General features: G+C 43.1%; 1 protein-coding gene across 1 annotated transcript; it reads left to right on the top strand.

The window, feature by feature from the left end:
* Positions 1-1048: 1048 nt before the first annotated feature.
* LOC139538011 (kinesin-like protein KIF12) lies at positions 1049-24338 on the top strand. The gene is made up of 16 exons (XM_071339934.1): positions 1049-5549; positions 5701-6361; positions 7160-7250; positions 10168-10356; positions 10485-11165; positions 16840-16908; positions 17041-17119; positions 17754-17875; positions 18138-18213; positions 18526-18660; positions 18769-18904; positions 20802-20884; positions 21660-21786; positions 23590-23708; positions 23802-23906; positions 24117-24338. The coding sequence occupies exons 5-16, from the start codon at positions 11158-11160 to the stop codon at positions 24336-24338; spliced, it is 1281 nt and encodes a 426-aa protein (XP_071196035.1). The 5' UTR covers positions 1049-5549; positions 5701-6361; positions 7160-7250; positions 10168-10356; positions 10485-11157.
* Positions 24339-24731: the final 393 nt, after the last annotated feature.

The following is a 24731-nucleotide window of genomic DNA, read 5'->3' as shown; positions in this document are numbered from 1 at the left end:
CACACATATGTAAAGAGCATACAGTACGTTTGCTATTCAAGCTTAAACCAAGTCCATTAATGTGTGGGTCATCCCCCTAGGCATTCTGCAGTATATCTCCTATGCCATGCCGGGTCTCTGCCTTTCATCTGTAGCCAAGTTGGGATGGATCACACTCAGGCTCTGGATCTCAGGCTCTCAGGGCTGCCAGGGGCCCTATTGATGCCCACAGAGGCTCTCTGAAGCCTTGGTTATAGGCCAGGACTCTCCCCTTCAACACACACACACGAATTAGGCCTCAAAATCTCTCACGGTAACAGGAAATATGGATGGAGATTCCACATCAAACGCAGAGGAGAGGAGGGGTGTTTGTGTATTGTGGGAGGGGGGAAAGGAAAGGAGGAGAAGAGGAGGTGGAACGTCAATCACACCTGAGGATCCACTTTCACTGGTGACACACACTGAGTCAATGACAAACACTGGTGGTTTTGTTGTGTAATGTTTGAGATGGCTTTAATCTCTCTATGTCCTCTGAAAGCAAAAAAAATAAATAATCAGGAATGTCATGAATAAAAAACCCATTTGTTCTATGCCAACTATTATTACACAGTAGACCTTTCATCCAGAAGTTAATCTCTGATTTGTATCACTCAAAATAGCCTTATATTCTCAATACAAGGCTCTGGCTCTGCACTTTTCTACTTCAACTTCAGTCACATGTGACCGACTGGATTCCAACCGGGTTTCCTGTGTGCAACAAGGTTGTGTTAGCCTGCTGAGCTAAAGCCTAGTGTTCGGGTCTCAGGCAAGGTTCAGCAAACTACAATCGATACACAAACAGAGACAAACCCACAACATTCAATGACAAATGAACTCATTCACTGCAGTGTTTGGTAAATACTTGTGCCATTGTGTTTAAGTGTTTTCAACTTGTTGCTGTCTGTTTGTTAGTAGGTTTGTTTTCATTAGCTGTGTTTGCACACCAGTGATTGTTATTGGACTGTGGGTCTTGGCTTGTGAGTGTGTGTGTGTGTGTGTGTGTGTGTGTGGGGGGGGGGGGTGTTGGTTGGTTGGTTCTTCTATCCTTGTAGGGACCTAAAATCCCCAAAAGTTCCCACAGTGGTTAGTGGTTATGGTTAAGGTTACAGTAAGAATTAGGGTTGGGTTTAGGGTTAGGGAAAATAAGATTTTGAATGGAAATGAATGTGAGTTCTCCACGAGGATAGAAGAACGTAACGTGTGTGTGTGTGTGTGTGTGCGCGCGCGTGGCGCCATCTAGTGGCCAAACCATGGCTAATCCATTTACCTCGCTCCGTGCTGGGGCCATGAGAGCACAGGTGGAATTAAATTTGTGAATCTATGAAGGAGCTTTAAAGGGGCAATCTGCATTCAAACAATAACAAAAGCGGTCAATCTGCTGCTGTTTTGGTAAACAGCTGAGGTACGAGGCTGGAAACATTTTATAACTTTCAAATTCATAGACAGAGCGATGCAAGGACTGACCTATTCATGATATCAATATTAGAGTTTTAACAATGTTTTGTGGCAATACAGTGTTTGTTTACACTGGCTTTGTTTTCAAATTAGCTTATATTTTGGGTTCTGACCCGGTACGACAGATGAACTAAGCTCACAAGGCATTTATACGTTTTATTCTTTAAGAATCAGTGGGTGCGCTATATATAACTAATTTTCAACTCCAAACGTGGATGTAGCAATCACAGATTTCCCTTTTACATTTTGATTTGTATTTATTTATTCAACCTTTATTTTACCAGGCAGGTCAATGAAGAACAAATTTCTTATTTACAATGATGACCTGGAAAGTGAGAAGCAGTAGGCTTCTATTCAAGACAAGGCTTGCTCCAACTTTAATGTTGTCTTATAAGAAATGTAATGCTATGTTATTAAAAGTGCCAGTTGAGACATTCCAAACCCTTTGTAGACACTAAACCTTATGATACATCGAGAACTATAAGGACTATAAGGTTCTATCTGCATTTTTGCCAAAATTGAGTTAATGCCACCATAGCCTTGTTTTGTTCAATGTTCTCTACCTAAATAATACTCTAAATACCCCAGTTCATGATTTTTTAATTCAAAAGAATACAAAATAACACCATTTAAGCCAATTATCTCATAGTCCCAAACTCTCGAAATGTCTGTTTGTCTAAAACCCCTTTTCAGGTACGTATTTGAAATCCTAACATGATTTAATTATTCTATTAGATGGCACAGAGGCTAAAATATGCACAAATAAGCGTGGCATTCATACCAAACCACTATCCCTAAAATAACAAGTTCTATGATCCATTGAAATGTTGGCATATTCCAATGTCATTATCGGATTGTCACATTTTTGCCACCAGCTTTTAATCATAAAGTGTCGGGTTTGTAACTATAGCTCATAGCTAGTCCAATAGCTAGAGGTAGACAGGTGTCACTCATATGAAATTGGAGATGACCGGTATAGCCTATTCTCAGTGATGTGATTATGATGAAATATTATAGATTGATATAAGGGATAGTCATGAGGGGCTATGCGTTCTCTGGAGAATAATTAATGATGTGGAAGGTGTGTTTCACGACGCATTAAGAATTTGTTCTTAATTAACTGACTTGACTAGTTAAATAAATGTAAAAAATATAAATTAAATAAATAACCTTCAACTGAGTTGCATTATTTTCCATAGAACACATAGAGCCTCGAGTTGATAAACAATTTTTAACATGGATATAATTTAACACATTTACCGCTAGAAATGTGTTAATTTGCAGATAGAAATGTGTTCAACATCCACTGAAGTAGCTAGCAAGCTTACGAGATAGCGACAGTAGTTGCCTTGCTAACCAAACAAACAGATTTGCTAGTTTCGCTAACCAAACCATGAGTCAGTCCTATCTTACTATTATGGAAATCGAATTCAACAATTCCAACAATATTTTCAATTCGACTTTTGATTTTTAAAAGCAGATCAAACATGTAAGAATGAACTATAACCATTGTATTCTACAATTCTGCATATAGGGAAATAATGCACAATCTAGAATGCCCTTCAAGCCAATCAGAAACGAGTATTCAACAATGCCATTGTATTAAGATTGATACACGGTTATACAGTAGACCATATTGTAGATTGATAATTTAGCCAACATTATAATTATGGACTGATGGGGACTGAACGCATATTGTTCCTAATGATCCACTTTAATTTGGACCTGCCTGAACATGAGAGTTCTCTATACAGAGGGGTGACATGGGCCCAGTCTCGGATGGAAGTTTCGATAGGCCTAAATGGTTTCGATGTAGTTTATGAATGACAGAGCCATTATAATGCGGTCTAGTGAGGGATTAACTATACTCTGGTTTATCACGTGAGGCTCTAAGTGAGAATGTTTAGAATTTTTTTGCCAATTTGATCCAACCTGATTTAATTAAGTTAATTTCCCATGTTCGTCTCATAGGCCGTAGACGTTTTGTGACTAATTCAGTTTGTAACCAAAAAAACAAAATAAAAAACACAATTAAAAGTTTTTTTGTTTAGATTGATCATGTTGCACCGATTTATAGCAATAAAAAGTATACAATATTATTATTCCTCAGTGTCTTCATCGAATATTGCGTAATTAGCCTACAACACTGAAAAATAAATACAGTGCTTTTAGGAGACATAGGCATATGTACATTTCGTTCGACTGTTTTCTTTAGGGAGACATAATTCATTGGACTGTTTCATAGGCTACTGGAGGGCCCTGTCTCAAGATGAAAGCAAACATTTCATGCATTCTGAATAGCAAGAATAACAATGAGCCTAGCCTATAAATGTACACCAACATTTACATTTTACGAATGTACATAATAACATGGTCACTGGACTACAGCTTAAATTTATGCATTACATAGAAATATCTGTGGTTTGTTGTTGTCACATTTCATCTTCAATAATCATTAGATGGTCAGGGCTCAGAACAGGGGCTATTCTACAGTGTGTGTCCGGCACTGTTACAGCCATAGACTTGTTGTGAAAGTCCAGAATCACTAACAACGGACGTTATCCGGCGGTTTGATCTCAAATCGATGAAAAAAAACCGACCAAGTAGTCAAAACAACGACTAGTAAGTAAGTAGCCCGACCTGCCACATCCACTCAGACCTAACTCATCCGACACTCCCAAGGTCTTCTCAATATACACGTTAGCCACTGGGCACAGACATCAGTTCAACGTCTATTTTTTTATTTTAATTTGTTTGAGTAGTCAACTGATGTGAATTCAAAGTGAAATTACAAAAACATTTCACAATTTTTATTGGATTTATGTTAAAAGTTGGGTGAAAAAATGCCTTTATATTGATGACTTTTTGCGAATCCAATCAGTTTTCCACGTCGCAACATTTGTATTGAAATGATGTGGAAACAACGATAATTCAACCAGTGTTGGCCCAGTGGGACGTTTCTCTGGTGGTAGTCTACCCTAGCCTATATTGCCTTTTGGTGTCTGGTCTAGATGGAAAGATTATGCGCAGACATACTCACTTCCCTATGACACTATCCCCTTCACCTCTCTCTGAACAAAACGTGTCAGGGGGTGATCACTGTTTTCCCTGATCGTGTCAAGTCTGGCAATGTGTCCATCTGGCTCAGTGGCGTAAACGGGCCCATTACAAGCTCATTGGACTTCAAAAAGGACACCTTATTAGCCGGCTAGAGTTAACGACTGTTAGGAGCGTGTGCACATCAAAGACACGCATAGATGTGGCATGAGTTAACTGACCTGCCACCTTTGGGGAGGACGAGGAGGAGGAGGGGTGGGGGCTATTAGACAGGTAAATCGCTCCCAGATCTCTCCCTCCCATGGTATAAAACCTGATATTCCGGCCATGTCTTCATTGTCCTTGGATATCGAGGTGTCGTGTCTTTGAATACTCAGGTCACAGCATTCCATGTCGTTGCAGCAAGTTCCCTCCCGTCTGTAGAATAATATTGTAGAGATGTCATTTGGTGAGGATTACGTGAGTTATGCCAGCGAGATAAGCGCGTTTTACACTGGCCATAACTGGTCAACTTCCTACGTGGATACCAACAACAACACTGATTACGCACAGGACTCCTGCAGAGGTAAGAACATTTACTTAAAAATGACAGGTTATGGCTCTTACAAAATGGAATTGTCTAAAATAGTTACATTTTCCAACATTGTTGTTGATGTAGCCTATAACTTTATGTGAAACTGTAAAGATGAAAAAGATCACTCAGGGTTAGGCGACATATCCCGCTACGTAAATGTGTATGTTATGTCTCCAACCTGGTTGGAAACTGTAACAAAGTTAATAGAAAGAAAAAGGTGTCTCTAAACAGAATACCTACAAAGACGATATCTCTCCTCCTTACAGTGAGCCAGGATGCTCTCCGCGGTGTGTACGAGGGCACTCTGCGGCGCCGGAAGCGCACGACATTCAGCAAAGCGCAGCTGGTCGAGCTGGAGAGGGCCTTCTCCCTCACGCACTACCCTGACGTCAAAGTGAAGGAGTCTCTCGCGTCCCTCATGGAGCTCCCTGAGTCCAAGATCCAGGTATTACAGATGTGGTATTTTTGTGTTTTTATGGTTAGGGATGACCAAAATGATAACTGTTTGGAAATTGATGAGTAGGCCTAACTGGAAAAAGAGAGTGAGATTGCAAACAAACCATCCAACCTAACAACTTGATCTACCTCTTTCTCAGGTGTGGTTCCAAAATCGCCGTGCGCGCTACTTCAAGAACAAGAAACCACAAGAAGCCCAATTACCACCAGCAATTGACCGTTCAGTTCCACAGTTCCCCTGCGCGCCAACCCCCAGCCCCACGACCATGCCTCCCCCCTATCCTTCCCCACCTCGCCAATACACATCTCCGCCTCCTCGCTACACTTCCTCAGGTATGGCCAAGGCCTCCAAGCTTTCTTCAGGCTGCGTGCCAGAGAGCCAGACAATGTACCTGCCACTGCCTACCTCTCCAACCACCAGAGACCAGGCCACGGGCTACCCACTGGGCAGTATTCAGAGCCTTTATTTAGGGTATAATAACAATGAAGCAGTGCTGTGTAAAGCGACACAGAGTTCCTGGGAGTTTTCAGAGGGACTCAGTGTCTATGAGGCTTTTGCTGGGGACACGCAGTGGCAAGACGCCATCGCCGGGAGCCGAAGTGGCGCGTCCGACCAGTACTTGCATGCACACAACATGCCAATGCAGTACTTCAGCTTCGCCACCTGTTGTCGCCAAAGAGCTGAAATTTCAGAAGACCTGCCTGAGTTCTCCTCCCAGGATCTCGACGACATGAATTTGACTGATTTGGAGGTTTCAACTGCTATGATCGATTATCTTCTCAGCTGAGTTTTTACAAAGGGTAAAATATAAAAAAATGCCAATTATTGTTAATAGTTATAGATATATAAGAATTATAATCATATGTGAATAGGAGTCTATGGAGACATGAACACGCATTCTTGGCCTATTAGCTAGCAATTGTTTTATATACAAGCAGTTTATGATTACGCTATTGTATTTTATTTAATCAAATATTGTTCCATAGTATTGGTTTGATTGTATAAATATTAGATCCCAAACTAGCCTACAAATAAAATCATAACGAATCTGTGAACTCGTAGTGCATGATACATATGCCGTTAATATCCCTTCATATTATGTGGTGCTATGACTTAGTTGGTTAAAGTGGCTGTCTAGTAAAGAGGAGACCATGAGTTTGAATCATATTAGAGCCTTAATTGTAATAAGTCACACAGTGATATTTAACATTATACGAACTGAAATAAGACTAGGAAATCTTTAGCGACAGACACATTTTGTTTTTACAGCCTCTCACTCACTAACGCGTGGGATAATAGATTGTAGGCTGTAACCACTGAGGTCGGGATTATGAAGATGTAGTGATCCTTAATCGATCATCATACAGTACCAGTCAAAAGTTTGGACACCTACTTACTCAAGGTTTCTCTTTATTTTCAACATTGTAGAATAATAGTGAAGACATCAAAACTATGAAAAAAACACATGGAATCATGTTGTATTCAAATAAGAGTTAAACAAATCAAAATATATTTTATATTCTTCAAAGTAGCCAACCCTTTGCCTTGATGACAACGTTGAACACTCTTGGCATTCACTCAACATGCTTTTCCAACAGCTTTGAAGGAGTTCCCAAGTATGCTGAGCACCTGTTGGCTACGTGTCCTTCACTCTGCGGTCCAACTCATCCCAAACGATCAGGTTTGAAGGTAAGACCCAGGTGCAGACAGAGTTGAAGTAACACAAGTTTATTAAATCGAACACAGGCAGGCAAAGGTACAGGACGGCAGGCTCAGGGTCGGGGCGAGAAGTTGAATCTGTATCATAATTTCTTTTTGAAGTCATTCCATCAAAATGATTTTGAGATAAATGTATCAAATTTGACATTTATTAAAAAAAAAAAAATAGATATAGTCCAATAAAGTTTGATCCATTATTTTATGTTTTATATACATGTAGGAAAGCCTTAAGATGAATCATCAACTTGTTTAGAAATATTTTTTGTAGTTTTTGAGCTAAGTAGTAATATGTTAGGTTAGTATGTTATAGGAAAGATGCCCCCCTCCAACGGTTGATCATTTGTTTCTAGCTGTAATTTAGGCACTGGCTAGTCCAGTTAACTAACGAGCAACCTCACTATTTTAATATATTTTTTAAACCTTTATTTAACTAGGCAAGTCAGTTGAGAACACATTTCTATTTACAATGTAGGCCTACCAAAAGGCCTCCTGCGAGGACGGGGGCCTGAAATTTAAAAATGAAAAATACAATATAAATATAGGACAAAGCACACATCACAACAAGAGAGACAACACAACACTACATAAAGAGAGACCTATGACAACAACATTATAAGGGCACAGGGCGAGACCCAGATGCAGACACGGGAGGCAGATGGTTAGAGTCTCTGATATTTAGTATAATCCAAGGGGCAGGCAAGAGAATGATCGTGGACAGGCAAATTATCATAACAAGATCAGATTCCAGGAAGTACAGGGTGGCAGGCAGGCAGGCTCGAGGTCAGGACAGGCAGTATGGTCAGGCAGGCGGGTTCAGAGTAGAGGCAGGCAGGGGTCAAAACAGGGAGGACTAGCAAAAAGGGAAATATGGGACCAGGTGCAATGAGGAACAGGGAGTGGCTGAAGGAGGCCAGACGGAGCTTGCCACAGAATCTTGCTTTGAGCACACACCATGCATGCGGCGGCAAAGGCCGAGACATCAGGAGCCATGGTGGGCCACCAGAAGCGTTGTTGGAGGAAAGCCAGGACTACGACGAGCACCAGGATGACAGTTAAGGCTGGAGGAGTGAGCCATTCTAGGACTTGAGGCCGGGCCAAATCAGGAATAAACATCCGGTCCCCCAGGGTCCGGCTGGGAACGTTGTGCTTTGCGGATCAGAGCCTCAATACCCGAGACAACCGAATCCGCCAACCATGAGGCAGGGAGGATGGTCTCTGATTCAGAGGGTGTGGCAGCAGAACTGTACAGGCGGGAAAGGGTGTCCGGCTTCACATTTTTGGACCCTGGGCAGTAGGAGATGGTGAAATTGAACCTGGTAAAGAACAGGGCCCAACGGGCTTGCCTTGAGTTAAGGCGCTTGGCAGTGTGGAGGTATTCTAAATTCTTATGGTCAGTCCAAACCAAAAATGGATGTTCCGCCCCTTCCAGCCAGTGCTTCCATTCCTGCAGAGCCATCTAAACTTCTCGGAGTTCCCGGTTTCCAACGTCATATTTCATCCGGTAACATGAATGCAAAGCTTGCGAGAGGTGGTTAGAATAAGATGTGAGGCCAAAAGTCAGTGTAATCAATAGAGAGTCAGAGTCCCGAGTGTGGGAACAAACAAAGTCTGTCCCACGGTTGGGTAAAGAAAGTCTGTAGTCAACAAAGTATTCAGGAGTCATGAGGCAAATAGCAAAATAGCAAAATGCACAAGAAAAAAATAAAATATATAACGACTTGGACATTGTAGGTTCAGAGTCACTCGCCCCAACAGTGCGTGTGTGCTGGAGGCGAGCAAACGCTCGGGAGAGAGGGGTGAGTGTGGTGGAGGTTCCTGTACCAGACAGGGGGAGACAGGCCAGGGCAGACGGTGATCAGATTGCCAGGTGGAATTCAAGCGGCAGTGCAGCAGGTGTCACTAAGTGTCACCCACTTGGGAGAAGCTTTTATTTCTGGTGGCAGATTTCTTGTAGAAAATGCCACTGAATGGTCTTCGAAGCATCCTCTGAAGCCCCCTCCTGCTGTTCAAAGACTCCTGCCACTTGTTGGGCTCAAAGGCCTCGACACCTTTTACTTCACACCTTAGCGCTAATTGAATTTGTATCTGGTCTGTCCTTGCAAGCCTGGGAGCCTTAACTCAGCATTCAGTCCCCATAAAGTAAAATATATCATTGTAATGTACTTTATTTTTCATTTTTTTCTTTTTTCTTTTTTGTCTTTCAAAATAACATCAGACCAAACACTACTCACTCAGTTCCAGGTTGGAATGGTGTCCTCAGGTCTCTGCTGTTTGTTAGCTAGAGCACCCTCCGTATAGCTTGGAAAAATAAAACCTTGGAAGCAGTAATCTCTCCGGTTAATATTGGTCAAAATTAGGTTGTAGGTTTGGAGTTTTGATCTGGAGCTATGGCCATGCTGTGGAGGGTAGCATCCTGCATATGTACCTGCCGAAAAATCCAAGTTGATCTAACTCCAAATCTATCCTTTTGTAAAAAACATGTTGAAAAATGTGAGAGCTGTAACATCTGCTTCCAACGCACACTCTCAAACACGTAAATCCCCTGAACGCAGTTCACTCTCCAGATCCCAATCACCTGTTCACACACCTGTATGTCATTTACACACACTATTTAGTTCAGTTCTTTGCACCCCACCATTGTGAGGTATTGTTTGTGTTGATACACATTTCTTTTCGGAGCGCTGTGTTTCCCGTATACCATCGTTTTGGCCATCCTCAATAACGATGCCTTTTTTTTACCCATTCCCTGCCTGTACTTTTGCCTATCGGATTTCCCGTCATCAACCTCTTGCCTGATCTCGCGGACTACGTTACTAGCCTTTTCCCTGCCTGTACTGTTGCCTTTTTGGACCCCCTATGTATGACTTTCTGTCTGCCCCTGACCCAGCTACCTGCCGCCTCCTGTGGTCCTTTACAAATAAACACCACCCAGAATTATCCATCCGTATCCCATAAGCAACCATTCTGGCTCGAGCTGTTGGCTTCACTCCCACCATGATCTCTACCTTTGCCACAACTTCCACCCCACAGCCTACCCGGCACCCACAGGTCTCCAGTAACCTTGCTCCGAATGTTGGTAAGAAAACACTTCAGAAGGAAGTTCTGTATATATTAGCATACAAAGTGATTAGAAATAATTGTTAATTGAACCAATACTCATGAGTTCTTGTTTATTTGTTTTATTTTTGTTCAAACAACAAACAGCGGCAGAGGTCGTATTGGAGTTGTTCCTCAGGCCAAGGATACAGGAAGCAAGACCTAGGAAAGAGCGGCTACAGTCGTGACAGCCTCACCTCACGAGGTTCCTGGAGGACAAGGCAAACAAAACTGAGAGAGAAGGAAGAAAGCAAAGGGAGAAAGAAACCTCTGACGCTGAAGAAAGCTGTGAAAAAGGTTGTTCCATGTTCCCAAACCACAACAAACATATTCATTATGAAATTGTGTTTAATCAACATATAATCAGTTATATTCCAATTAATTTGTTCAATAAATGTATAAATATTACACACTATTGAAAACCAATTTCATTTTAAAAACTGCTGGTGGGATTAAAACATCTTGCCTTATTCAAATGGTAATGAGTTTTGTTTAAATGTACATAATTGTCACGTCCTGATCTGTTTCACCTGTCCTTGTGCTTGTCTCCACCCTGACCCTGTAACCGCCCACCTGACCACTCTGCCTGTCCCTGAGCCTGCCTGCTGTCCTGTACCTTGGCCTCTACTCTGGATTATCCACCCCTGCCTGCCTTGACCTGTCGTTTGCCTGCCCCTGTTACAATAGACATTGTTGCTTCACACAGTCTGCACTTCGGTCTTACCTTGATTCCTGATACATAATGGAGTGTAAGGAAAAGGTCAAAGAAGAAAGATAATTTATGTACAGGTGAGGTGAAAATAGGGACCTTTCTGTGAAACCTTATGGCAAAATCTTATTTTGGGGTAAGTTGCCCCTTTAAAATACATGTGATTAAAAAACGAAATCTGTTAACTGTAGCTACAGTTGAAGTTGGAAGTTTACATACACTTAGGTTGGCGTCATTAAAACTCATTTTTCAACCACTCCACAAATTTCTTGTTAACAAACTATAGTTTTGGCAAGTCGGTTAGGACATCTACTTTGTGCATGACACAAGTCATTTTTCCAACAATTGTTTACAGACAGATTATTTCACTTATAATTCACTGTATCACAATTCCAGTGGGTCAGAAGTTTACATACACTAGGTTGACTAGTGCCTTTAAACCGCTTATTAAAATTCCAGAAAATGATGTCATGGCTTCTGATAGGCTAATTGACATCATTTGAGTCAATTGGAGGTGTACCTGTGGATGTATGTCAAGGCCTACCTTCAAATTCAGTGCCTCTTTGCTTGACATCATGGGAAAATCAAAAGAAATCAGCCAAAACCTCAGATTTATATATTTTTTGATCTCCACAAGTCTGGTTCATCATTGGGAGCAATTTCCAAATGCCTGAAGGTACCACGTTCATCTGTACAAACAATAGTACGTAAGTATAAACACCATGGGACCCCGCAGCCGTCATACCGCTCAGGAAGGAGACCGGTTCTGTCTTCTAGAAATTAACGTACTTTGGTGTGAAAAGTGCAAATCAATCCCAGAACAACAGCAAAGGACCTTGTGAAGATGCTGGAGGAAACGGGTACAAAAGTATCTATATCCACAGTAAAACGAGTCCTATATTGACATAACCTGAAAGGCTGCTCAGCAAGGAAGAAACCAATGCTCCAAAACCGCCACAAAAAAAGACAGAATACGGTTTGCAACTGCACATGGGGACAAAGATCATACTTCTTGGAGAAATGTCCTCTGGTCTGATGAAATAAAAATAGAACTGTTTGGCCATAATGACCATTGTTATGTTTAGAGGAAACAGTGGGATGCTTGCAACCCGAAGAACACCATCCCAACCATGAAGCACGGGGGTGGCAGCATCATGTTGTGGGGGTGCTTTGCTGCAGGAGGGACTGGTGCACTTCACAAAATAGATGGCATCATGAGGTAGGAAAATGATGTTGATATATTGAAGCAACATCTCAAGACAGTCAGGAAGTTAAAGCTTGGTCGCAAATGGGTCTTCCAAATGGACAATTACCCCAAGCATACTTCCAAAGTTGTGGCAAAATGGCTTAAAGACTACAAAGTCAAGATATTGGAGTGGCCATCACAAAGCTCTGACCTCAATCCTATAGAAAGTTTGTAGGCAGAACTGAAAAAGCGTGTGCTAGGAAGGTGGCCTACAAACCTGACTCAGTTACACCAGCTCTGTCAGGAGGAATGGGCCTCTGGCCAGGTTTAATTTTAACCTTCACTTAGATCTAGATGGACTCTGATCATCATTCCGGAAATCAGACTAGACTAGGGAAAGTCTGAGACTTTTTAATCCATATCTGATAAATGACATTTCAGTTAGTCCAGTTTAAAACTGCAATTTAGTCTAGGATTTTAATCTCTGTCTACGAAACCGCATGTCTGACTACCTCCAGAGGTATGTGTCTTTTGATTGTGCCCACATTTCTAGACAGGTATAGACAATTAGAATGTGGACAAGATCACAATGTGTCTTTTGATTGTCTACACCTGTCTACACATGCCCGGCACAATCAGAATGTGGACAAGATCAGGATACATGACGCAAGATAGAACCAGCTGTAAATGGAGCTATAGTGGGCAGAACAAGTAGGGAGGTGGGCAGAGCCTAACACGAGCTAGCAAGATCCTATTGGCGGGTTCCAGCATGCATTTGCATATTTCCATTAGGGAATTTCAACTCTGTGAAGTGCGCGTGTGCAATAAGTCAATTTGTCATTGCACTCCATTTATACAAAGCAATTTATTAAACTTTAGCATAGTGTAAAGTGTACACAACTTAGTCCTCTCTGTTCATAACAGATTCTAAACTCAGCAAAAAACAAAACGTCCCTTTTTCAGGACCCTGTCTTTCAAAAAGTAATTCGTAAAAATCCAAATAACTTCGCAGATCTTCATTGTAAAGGGTTTAAACACTGTTTCCCATGCTTGTTCAATGAACCATAAACAATTAATGAACTTGCACCTGTGGAACGGTCGTTAAGACACTAACAGCTTACAGACGGTAGGCAATTAAGGTCACAGTTATGAAAACTTAGGACACTAAAGAGGCCTTTCTACTGACTCTGAAAAACACAAAAAGAAATATGCCCAGGGTCCCTGCTCATCTGCGTGAACGTGCCTTAGGCATGCTGCAAGGAGGCATGAGGACTGCAGATATGGCCAGGGCATTAAATTGCAATGTCCGTACTGTGAGATGCCTAAGACAGCTCTACAGGGAGACAGGACGGACAGCTGATCATCCTCGCAGTAGCAGACCACGTGTAACAACACCTGCACAGGATCGGTACATCCGAACATCACAGCTGCGGGACAGGTACAGGATGGCAAAAACAACTGCCCGAGTTACACCAGGAACGCACAATCCCTCCATCAGTGCTCAGACTGTCCGCAATAGGCTGAGAGATGCTGGACTGGGGGCTTGTAGGCCTGTTGTAAGGCAGATCCTCACCATACATCACCGGCAACGACGTCGCCTATGAGCACAAACCCACCGTTGCTAGACCAGACAGGACTAGCAAAAAGTGCTCTTCACTGACGAGTCGCGGTTTTGTCCCACCGAGGCCTGTACTCTGGAGCGGGATCGATTTGGAGGTGGAGGGTCCATCATGGTCTGGAGCGGTATGTCACAGCATCATCGGACTGAGCTTGTTGTCATTGCAGGCAATCTCAACGCTGTGCGTTACAGGGAAGACATCCTCCTCCCTCATGTGGTACCCTTCCTGCAGGCTCATCCTGACATGACCCTCCAGCATGACAATGCCACCAGCCATACTGCTCATTCTGTGCGTGTTTTCTTGCAAGACAGGAATGTCAGTGTTCTGCCATGGACAGCGAAGAGCCCAGATCTCAATCCCATTGAGCACATCTGGGACCTGTTGGATCGGAGGGTGAGGGCCAGGGCCATGCCCCCGAGAAATGTTCGGGAACTTGCAGGTGCCTTGATGGAAGAGTGGGGAACATCTCACAGCAAGAACTGGAAAATCTGGTGCAGTCCACGAGGAGGAGATGCACTGCAGTACTTAATGCAGCTGGTGGCCACACCAGATACTGACTGTTACTTTTGATTTTAACCCTCCCCCCCTTTGTTCAGGAACACATTATTCCATTTCTGTTAGTCACATGTCTGTGGAACTTGTTCAGTTTATGTCTCAGTTGTTGAATCTTATGTTAATACAAATATTTACACATGCTAAGTTTGCTGAAAATAAATGCAGTTGACAGTGAGAGGACGTTTCTTTTTTTGCTGAGTTTAGTTTAGGAAACAGAAAACTGTATTGTGATCAAACATTTCATTGATGAGGAAATTAGCATGATGTCAGCCAAAATCTATCTTGCTCGATCTTCTCCCACTGCCAGCCACTTGGCTTCCTCTCATAACCATATTTGGTGGTGAGTGGAAATGCCAACCCAATGCTTCAGATTTATACATCTGCTGAAACATGTGGCTCACTGTTCTATCTGTGCTCTGACTCTAGCTCAAACTGAGAAAATGGAAGGGAGCACTGCCGTTACCTCGCTCTTCATGAATTTAGGACAAACTGAAGTGAAGAGAGGAACTTAAGTAATTCTTGTGGCATCTACCGAAGTGGGATGCTTTGGACGACCCAAATCTGATTTTACCTCTTTGAAGTTGAAATGTAAAACGGGGTAAGGGTTAAGGTTAGGGTTAGGGTAAGGGTTAGGGTTTAGGGAATGGTCGTCCCAAGGATCCCACTTAGAATTTACCATTTTAAATTTCAACTTCAGTGAGGTGATGTCAGAGTTAGCCATCCCAAGGAACCCACTTCGACTTTTCCATCCCACATAGCAAAATCAGGTTCAAAATTGGTCCCTGGACCCATATGACGTAATCACAATGGGATTAGGCTATAAAACAAAACCTAATTGGTGTCTATCGCGTTCCACTGTTTAGACGTTACAAGATCTTACAACACCTGGATAGGTAGTTTACATATCAGCTAACCACATCATATGTTATAGCAATCAGACTGTCCATGACACAGTTGATGACATGGCACGCAGCCATTGGTTGATGCAGTTGAACGGGACCTATGTCTAACTCATTTACCAATATCCATAGAGTTAGAGGATAAAAAACAACTTTTGGCATGGACATTTCCATTGAGGGCAACCACCATTTTAAAGTAGTCAACTGGGTTGGACTTTCTATGGGTTAAGAAAGGATCACATGAGTCCATGGTCATCAGGAGGGATCAGCCAATGAATTATACTTGTGAGCAAACGTTCCAGAACTGTAGATGGCAGTAAATTCCCAACCTTGGCTTCATACCTGTTTAAACAACACACTCTAGGTGGCAGTATGCACCTACTTTCAGTTTGTTTGCCAACTCATGGAAGTATTAGAAGAAGAACATTGACGACTTCAAAATGGCGAATAGCTCAATGGCACTGCCCGTGCGCTCACAGACACCATAATGGGACATATATAAAGATGATATCTCTATCATTCTCTATGCCAATATCCCAGAATGTAAAATGTATAAAATCCTCCTTCATTCTTCGATCTAAACCGGTGTGGTGATGCTTTCTCAGAACTAACGGCTGCTACGGTTGTGGCTAGATGGAGAATTAACGTAGCAGGTTAGGAGAATTAACATAGCAGGTTATGAGAATTATGTTAAGGTTAGGAAAAAGGTTAGGCTTAGCTAAAATGCTTTACTTCATCTAGCCACAACCGTACAGAAGCAGTTATTTTGAAATAATATATTTTATCAGCTTCCATTGCCGTTCAGTAGTTGCCCTATTTCCTCATCACTTCTGACACCAGCTGAGCAAAGACATCAGAATGCACTGAGCAGAAAGGCTGGGCAATGATTTAAATGGTTCTGTAAATTAGTGAGTCTAGTGAAGTTAATTCTACTCCACAATTCTAGATACAAATTATAAATGCATTCTAATTCTACTGTGCCAGCCTTCCTTTGTGTTTAGTGTTCTATCATGAGATTGTGATGTCACATAAGATGTTTGGAAGTAGAGAACAGAGAGACAGAAGAGTTTCTGTGTCTCAGGGGGATATGAGGGGCAGGAGGAGGAGACCAGCAGGTCAGGACTGTATCCAACCTGGGGCTAACCCACTTCACCAACACCAAGCCAACCAGTAAGAACCGGTTTGTAGTGGACTGGGACAGGTCTAGTCTGATTCTGACCACTCCTTCCTTCCATTGGCTGTAAAAGGATTATTACATGTTGTAGATCAGTCTGATGTAATTGAACCACTATGTAGCCCATTCTACTAGAATGGGGCCCACATTTAGCATTTCAGAGTTTGCAATGCAGTTGTATACATTTTGACAATTGCACTTTCCAAAGCACAACAACTTTGCTATTGCTAAGTCTCTCTGTGTAAGAACATCAGCTAAAGCTAAATGAAGAGGGGGAGGGATGGGGAAAATGTTTAGTATAATGTAACGCTCCTTCTCCAGCCAGGTGCCAGAAAGAGAGAAGCGGAGGACAGAGATACAGGTGGAGTCCAACGTTGTCGTGGCCGTCAGGTATCTTATTATTCATCACTACTGTATGCGTGTGTACCGATTTGATTTCAGCAAACTGGAGAAGTTATTAACAGGACAATTATAGGAATGGTGAGCTATTGTGTCTGTTTGTGTGTGTGTGTGTGTGTACAGGGTAAGGCCTCTGACTGAAGATGAGCATAACAGGGGAGATGAGACCATCGTCTACTGTCCAGACCAACACAGTCTATTGGTGATGCCGAAAAGCACATGAACACACATCATGCCCTCTTATCTCTCATTCTTCTCTCTCACACATCCTCTTCATTCTCTCATCCTTCTCTCTCACACATCCTCTTCATTCTCTCATCCTTCTCTCTCGCACATCCTCTTCTCTCTCGCACATCCTCTTCTCTCTCTCATCCTCTCTCTCGCACATCCTCTTCTCTCTTGCACATCCTCTTCTCTCTCATCCTCTCTCTCGCACATCCTCTTCTCTCTCACACATCCTCTTCATTCTCTCATCCTTCTCTCTTGCACATCCTCTTCATTCTCTCATCCTTCTCTCTCACACATCCTCTTCTGTCTGTCATCCTTCTCTCTCACACATCCTCTTCATTCTCTCATCCTTCTCTCCCGCACACCCTCTTCTCTCTCTCATCCTTCTCTCTCACACATCCTCTTCTCTCTCTCATCCTTCTCTCTCCCACACATCCTCTTCTCTCTCCTCCTCTCTCCCACACATCCTCTTCTCTCTCTCATCCTTCTCTCTCACACATCCTCTTCTCTCTCTCATCCTTCTCTCTCCCACACATCCTCTCTCCCTTGGCTCTCCTTTCACTCAGTCATCCCTCAATCACACGTCCTTTCTCCGCCCCCCTCTCCAGGTGGGTGCGTCGGGGCAGGAGAGGCCATTTGTGTTTGATGTGGTCATGGGCCCTGAGAGTTCCCAGCATGCCATGTTTCAAGAGTGTGGCATGACTCGTCTCATAGACATGGCGGTCCAGGGGTGAGAGACAGTCAGGAGGCTCATGGGTAGTGCAGTTGGGCCTTCAAAGCCTCCAGAGAAGGTCTAAGAATATATCAAATAAAAATCTAAATGATTTTGTAGTGCAACTTTGCCGGAGGCGACACACACTACTTCTAGTCTTTGGAGTCACTCACTAGCCAGCTAGTTCAAAGTCTAATTTTGCTACACAATGCAGAAACAACAGTTGAATGACTAGGGACACCATCATCTTCATCTGTTCATCTGTTGTTCTCTATGGCAGGTTCTGCTGTACTGTGTTTGCCTTTGGACAGACAGGGTCAGGAAAAACATACACGATCACTGGGCCACACTCTCTGGTCAGTATTAAGAGGGAGCTTCCTCATACTAGCTAAGTCTGCTCTGAACAAGTGTCAGTAATACCCCTGTTCATCCAGTAGTCAGGAAGGAGAAAGACAGAGTCTTGTCTACATTAGTCCTTTTGTTTCAACAAAAACACAATTATATTAAACAGTTAAACGTTAAAAGAGAAAAGGACAGAGACTCTGAGCTGAAGCATGACTCCTGTCTTCAGAGGATCTTTTAAACTTCTTAATTAAGAAATGCATTCTTCCCTATTTCCTTACGTCTGTACTTGACCTCTCACCCTTTCCTGGCTTCCTCTCCTCCAGTTCTTGGAGGGCTCTCATGATGCCTTGCTGGCAGGTCTAATGCAGCGTTCTCTGTCATACCTTCTTCAGCTGGTTGGCCAATCAGAGGAGGGCTTTCTCCTCTATGCCTCATACCTGGAGATCTATAATGAACAGGTATGTATGGTATGGTAGACACACACACACACACACACGAGTTACACACAAACACACACACACAATAGTAACTGTGTGTTCAAAATCCACTTGTGTGTATCTATCTAGGTGCATGACCTGATGAACCCATGTCTGCCATACTCGTTGGCAGTGCGCGGCAGCAGAACCCAAGGGTTCTACGTAGAGAACCTATCAGTAGTAGAGTTCCACAACCTGGACAGCTTCATGAGAATACTGGAGGGAGGTGAGGGAGATGCATGTATTTGATTATTTTCTCCATTGATACACCACAAATAAAATGTTATTTTTCTGTCTCTGCATGCGCCACTAAGACTTCTTGTCCTGGTGTGTGTGCTCAGGGCCGGCCCGAGGCAAAAGCGACATAAGCGACCGCTTAGGCGGGCCACATTGATTTTGTTAGTCATTCTCATAGATCATATTAACATGGCAAAAATGTTTCTCCACCCTATTTCAACATGTGCAGAATCTGTAAAATTGCAAAATCTTCTTACCTCCCATGGAAAGATGTCATTTGTACCCCCCTATCTCCCTCCCTCAGTGTAAAAATGTATTTGTACCCCGTTCTCTCTCCCACAGTCTAACAGTTAATTTCTACCGCCCTATCTCTCTCCATAAGTGTAACAGTTCATTTGTACCCCCCTATCTCTCTCCCTCAGTGTAACAGTTAATTTGTTTCCCCCTATCTATCTCCCTCAGTGTAACAGCTCATTTGTACCCCCCTATCTCTCTCCCTCAGTGTAACAGTTAATTTGTACCCCTCTATATTTCTCCCTCAGTGTAACAGTTAATTTTTACCCCCTTATCTCTCTCCCTCGGTGTAACAGTTAATTTGTACCCCCCTATCTCTCTCCCTCAGTGTAACAGTTAATTTGTACCCCCCTATCTCTCTCCCTCAGTGTAACAGTTGATTTGTACCCCCCTATCTCTCTCCCTCAGTGTGACAGTTAATTTGTACCCCCATCTCTCTCCCTCAGTGTAACAGTTCATTTGCACCCCGCTATCTCTCTCCCTCAGTGTAACAGTTAATTTGTTTCCCCCTATCCCTCTTCCTCAGTGTAACAGTTCATTTGCACACCGCTATCTCTTTCCCTCAGTGTAACAGTTCATTTGCACACCGCTATCTCTTTCCCTCAGTGTAACAGTTCATTTGTACCCCACTATCTCTCTCCCTCAGCGTAACAGTTAATTTATGCCCCCCAATTCTCCCCCTCAGTGTAACAGTTCATTTGTACCCCCCGTCTCTCTCCCTCAGGGTCGCAGTTCATTTCTACCACTCATCTCTCTCCCTCATGGTCACAGTTCATTTCTACCACCCATCTCTCTCCCTCAGTGTAACAGTTCATTTCTACCACCCATCTCTCTCCCTCATGGTCACAGTTCATTTCTACCCCCCATCTCTCTCCCTCAGTGTAACAGTTAATTTGTACCCCCCTATCTCTCTCCCTCAGTGTAACAGTTAATTTGTACCCCCCTATCTCTGTCCCTCAGTGTAACAGTTAATTTGTACCCCCCTATCTCTCTCCCTCGGTGTAACAGTTAATTTGTATCCCCCTATCTCTCTCCCTCAGTGTAACAGTTCATTTCTACCACCCATCTCTCTCCCTCATGGTCACAGTTCATTTCTACCACCCATCTCTCTCCCTCATGGTAACAGTTCATTTCTACCACCCATCTCTCTCCCTCATGGTCACAGTTCATTTCTACCACCCATCTCTCTCCCTCATGGTAACAGTTCATTTCTACCACCCATCTCTCTCCCTCAGTGTAACAGTTAATTTGTACCCCCCATATCTCTCTCCCTCAGGGTAACAGTTAATTTGTGCCACCCATCTCGCTCTCCCTCATGGTCACAGTTCATTTCTACCACCCATCTCTCTCCCTCAGTGTAACAGTTCATTTCTACCACCCATCTCTCTCCCTCATGGTCACAGTTCATTTGTACCACCCTATCTCTCTCCCTCGTGTGTCACAGTTCATTTCTACCCCCCATCTCTCTCCCTCATTGTAACAGTTGATTTCTACCACCCATCTCTCTCCCTCAGTGTAACAGTTTAGTTGTACCCCCCATCTCTCTCTCTCAGTGTAACAGTTCATTTGTACCCCCTATTTCTCTCCCTCAGGGATGCAGAACAGACAGAGCTCCTCTCACTCCCAGAATGAACATTCCAGCCGTAGTCACTCCATCCTAACTGTCCACATCAAGGTACACACACACACATTCTTCCGTCCCTCTCCTTGCCTCAAACCAGAGACCCTCTGAACACAACACTTGCCTCCCACAAAGTATTGTTACCTATAGCTCCACAAAAGTTGCAGCCTTTGCAGAGCAAAGGAAACAACTATTTCAAGGTCTCAGAGCCAGTGACGTCACCGATTAAAACGCTACTAGTGCGCACCGCAAACTAGCTAGCTTTTTCACACCAGTTACGCTCACCCCCATTTGACCTCCTCCTTCTCTGCAGCAACCCCATCAGCTGGGCAGAGTCCAAATGATTGATCAAGGTCACAGCACCAATGTAACAGTCTTGTTATTCGTCCATCTCCTTGCACCAACCTGGGTTCAAACCAGGGGCCCTTTGAACACATCAACATCTGCCTCCACTGAGCAAGGGGAACAACTACTTTAAGGTCTCAGAGCGAGTGACGTCACCGGTTGAAACGCTACTAGCGCGCATCACTAAATAGCTAGCCATTTCACACCAGTTACACACACACACACACACACACACACACACACACACACACACACACACACACACACACACACACACACACACACACACACACACACACACACACACACACACACACACACACACACACACACACACACACACACACACACACACACACACACACACACACAGGCTCCCTCTGTCTCTATGGTAGATCTAGCAAGGCTGGGGGGAGAGAGTTACCCCTTCCTCCCTTTCTTCCTCACTTCTCTTTCTCTCTCTCCCCCTCCTTCTCTCTGCCAGGGCATGTCAACCCAGGGGAAGCTGTGCGTAGTAGACCTGGCAGGCAGTGAGAGGGTGAGAGAGGGAGACTCTATAGAGGAATTATTGGAAGAGACAGGCAACATCAACCGCAGCCTGCTCACTCTGGGTACCAGTGTTACTGTTGTGTGTGTGTTTTCAGCGTGCGTATCAATGTGTGTTTGAGCATAGTTGTTTTTGTGTGTGTGTTTGAATGCGTATCGCTGTCTGTGTGTAATGTTATGTATGTATGCATGCATGTACAGTACCGTTCAAAAGTTTGGGGTCACTTAGAAATGTCCTTGTTTTTGAAAGAAAAGCTCATTTTTTGTCCATTAAAATAACATCATATAGATCAGAAATAGAGTGTAGATATTGTTAATGTTGTAAATGACAATTGTAGCTGGAAACGGCAGATTTTTTTATGGAATATCTACATGGGCGTACAGAGGCCCATTATCAGCAACCATCACTCCTGTGTTCCAATGGCACGTTGTGTTAGCTAATCCAAGTTTAGCATTTTAAAAGGCTAATTGATCATTAGAGAACCCTTTTGCAATTATGTTAGCACAGCTGAAAACTGTCGTTCTGATTAAAGAAGCAATAAAATGTATCTAGGCCAGTTGAGTATTTGGAGCATCAGCATTTGTGGGTTCGATTACAGGCTCAAAATGGCCAGAAACAAAGACCTTTCTTATGAAACTCATCAGTCTATTCTTCTTCTAAGAAATGAAGGCTATTCCATGCGAGAAATTGGCAAGACACTGAAGATGTCGTACAATGCTTTGTACAGTACTACACCCCTCACAGAACAGCGCAAACTGGCCCTAACCAGAATAGAAAGAGGAGTGGGTGACCCCGGCGCACAACTAAGCAAAAGGACAAGTACATTAGAGTGTCTCGTTTGAGAAACAGATGCCTCACAAGTCCTCAACTGGCAGCTTCATTAAATAGTACCCGCAAAACACCAGTCTCAATGTTAACAGTGAAGAGGAGACTCCGGGATGCTGGCCTTCTAGGCAGAGTTCCTCTGTCCAGCGTCTGTGTTCTTTTGCAGATCTTAGTCTTTTATTTGTATTGGCCAGTCTGAGATATGGCTTTTTCTTTGCAACTCTGCCAGAAAGCCAGCATCCCGGAGTCTCCTCTTCACTGTTGATGTTGAGATTAGTGTGTTGCGGGTACTATTTAATGAAGCTGCCAGTTGAGGACCAGTGAGGAGTCTGTTTCTCAAGCTAGAAACTCTAATGCACTTGTCCTCTTGCTCAGTTGTGCACCGGGGCCACCCACTTCTCTTTCTATTCTGGTTAGAGGCAGTTTGTGCTGTTCTGTGAAGGGAGTAGTACACAGCGTTGTACGAGATCTTCAGTTTCTTGCCAATTTTTCACATGGAATAGCCTTCATTTCTCAGAACAAGAATAGACTGACGAGTTTCAGAAGAAAGTCTTTGTTTCTGGCCATTTTGAGCCTGTAATCGAACCCACAAATGCTGATGCTCCAGATACTCAACTAGTTTAAAGAAGGCCAGTTTTATTGCTTCTTTAATCAGGACAACAGTTTTTAGATGTTTTAACATAATTGCAAAAGGGTTTTCTAATGAACAATTAGCTTTTTAAAATGATAAACTTGGATTAGCTAACACAACGTGCCATTGGAACACAGGAGTGATGTTTGCTGATAATGGGCCTATGTCGATGTCGCCTATGTCGATATTCCATAAAAAAGTTGCCGTTTCCAGTTACAATAGTCATTTACAACATTAACAATGTTTACACTGTATTTCTGATCAATTTGATGTTATTTTAATGGACAAAAAATTGGCTTTTCTGTCAAAAACAAGGACATTTCTAAGTGACCCCAAACTTTTGAATGGTTTTGTGTGTGTGTGTGTGTGTGTGTGTGTGTGTGTGTGTGTGTGCGCGTGTGTGTTCTACAGGGAAGTGTATCTCGTCTCTGGTGGATCCTATTAAGAGGAATGGCCATATTCCCTACCGCGACAGTAAACTCACCAAGCTGCTCTCTGATTCGCTGGGAGGATCTGGCATCACTCTCATGGTATTGTAGATCTATAGTTTGTGTGTGTACTTAAAAAAATCTTTACGCCTATGGGCGTGTCCCCAAAATAATCTGGTGTATATGTTGTCCTAGATTGCGTGTGTGTCTCCCACCCTGGGCAATCTCCAGGAGACCCTGAACACACTTCGATACTCCAACAGAGCCAAAAGGATCAAGAATAGACCCATGGTCAAGAGGGTAACTTAACATTTTAGTTTTAAAACATCCTTTCTTCCCATTCTAGAAAATCCTTTCTATTTATTTTAGTTTTAGAATATCCCTCCATTTTACAAATTCCCTTCTACCCATTCTAGAATATCCATTCTACTAGCCATTATAGAATATTGATTCTAGAAAATACATTCCATTTCTATAATATCCATTCCACTCATCATATTTCTACACCAGGACCTGCGTGAGAAGTTGGTGGTCAGCCTCCAGAGAGAGATCTGCCGGCTGCGTCAGGAGAACCTGTTGCTACAGCAGCACCTCTCCTCAGCCCACAAGGCTGGGGCAGGGGGTTCTGGGCTGGAGGCAAAGTACCCTGGGCGTATGAGTTATAAAATGATGGAGTTCTCCTCAGCATGCAAAAGACTTGGCCGGGGTCAGGACAGGCTCCTCCTGCTCTGAGACCAGCCTCAGGAGCCTGTTGCAGGAGCTGATGAGAGAGAACGACAAGCTACAGTGAGTCTAGAACACAGAACATAGAATGACAAGATACAGTTAGTCTAGAACACAAAACATAGAACTCCAAGCTACAGTGAGTGTAGAACATAAAACATAATGACAAGGTGCAGTGAGTCTCTAGAAGATAAAACATATAATGACAAGCTACAGTGAGTCTAGAACACAAAACGTAGAATGACAAGCTACAGTCAGTATAGAACACAGAACGTAGAACGACAAGCTACAGTGAGTCTAGAAAACAGAAGGTAGAACGACAAGCTACAGTTACTGGAACATAAAAATACAATTTACAGTGAACATAGAACAACATGCTATAGTGAACCTAGAACACAGAAC

Source organism: Salvelinus alpinus, chromosome 13 (genome assembly GCF_045679555.1).
Source record: "Salvelinus alpinus chromosome 13, SLU_Salpinus.1, whole genome shotgun sequence".
In the NCBI taxonomy this organism is placed as follows: Eukaryota; Metazoa; Chordata; class Actinopteri; order Salmoniformes; family Salmonidae; genus Salvelinus; species Salvelinus alpinus.
Note: the sequence above shows the minus strand (reverse complement) of the source record. Positions and strands in the feature narration are given on the sequence as shown.

Bases quoted from the DNA above. Each gene is read 5' to 3' on its own strand.
- LOC139538011 (XM_071339934.1), top strand. The intron at 18,661-18,768 runs GTATGTATGGTA...GTATCTATCTAG, and splicing joins TGGAGATCTATAATGAACAG to GTGCATGACCTGATGAACCC. The intron at 20,885-21,659 runs GTACACACACAC...TCTCTCTGCCAG, and splicing joins TCCTAACTGTCCACATCAAG to GGCATGTCAACCCAGGGGAA.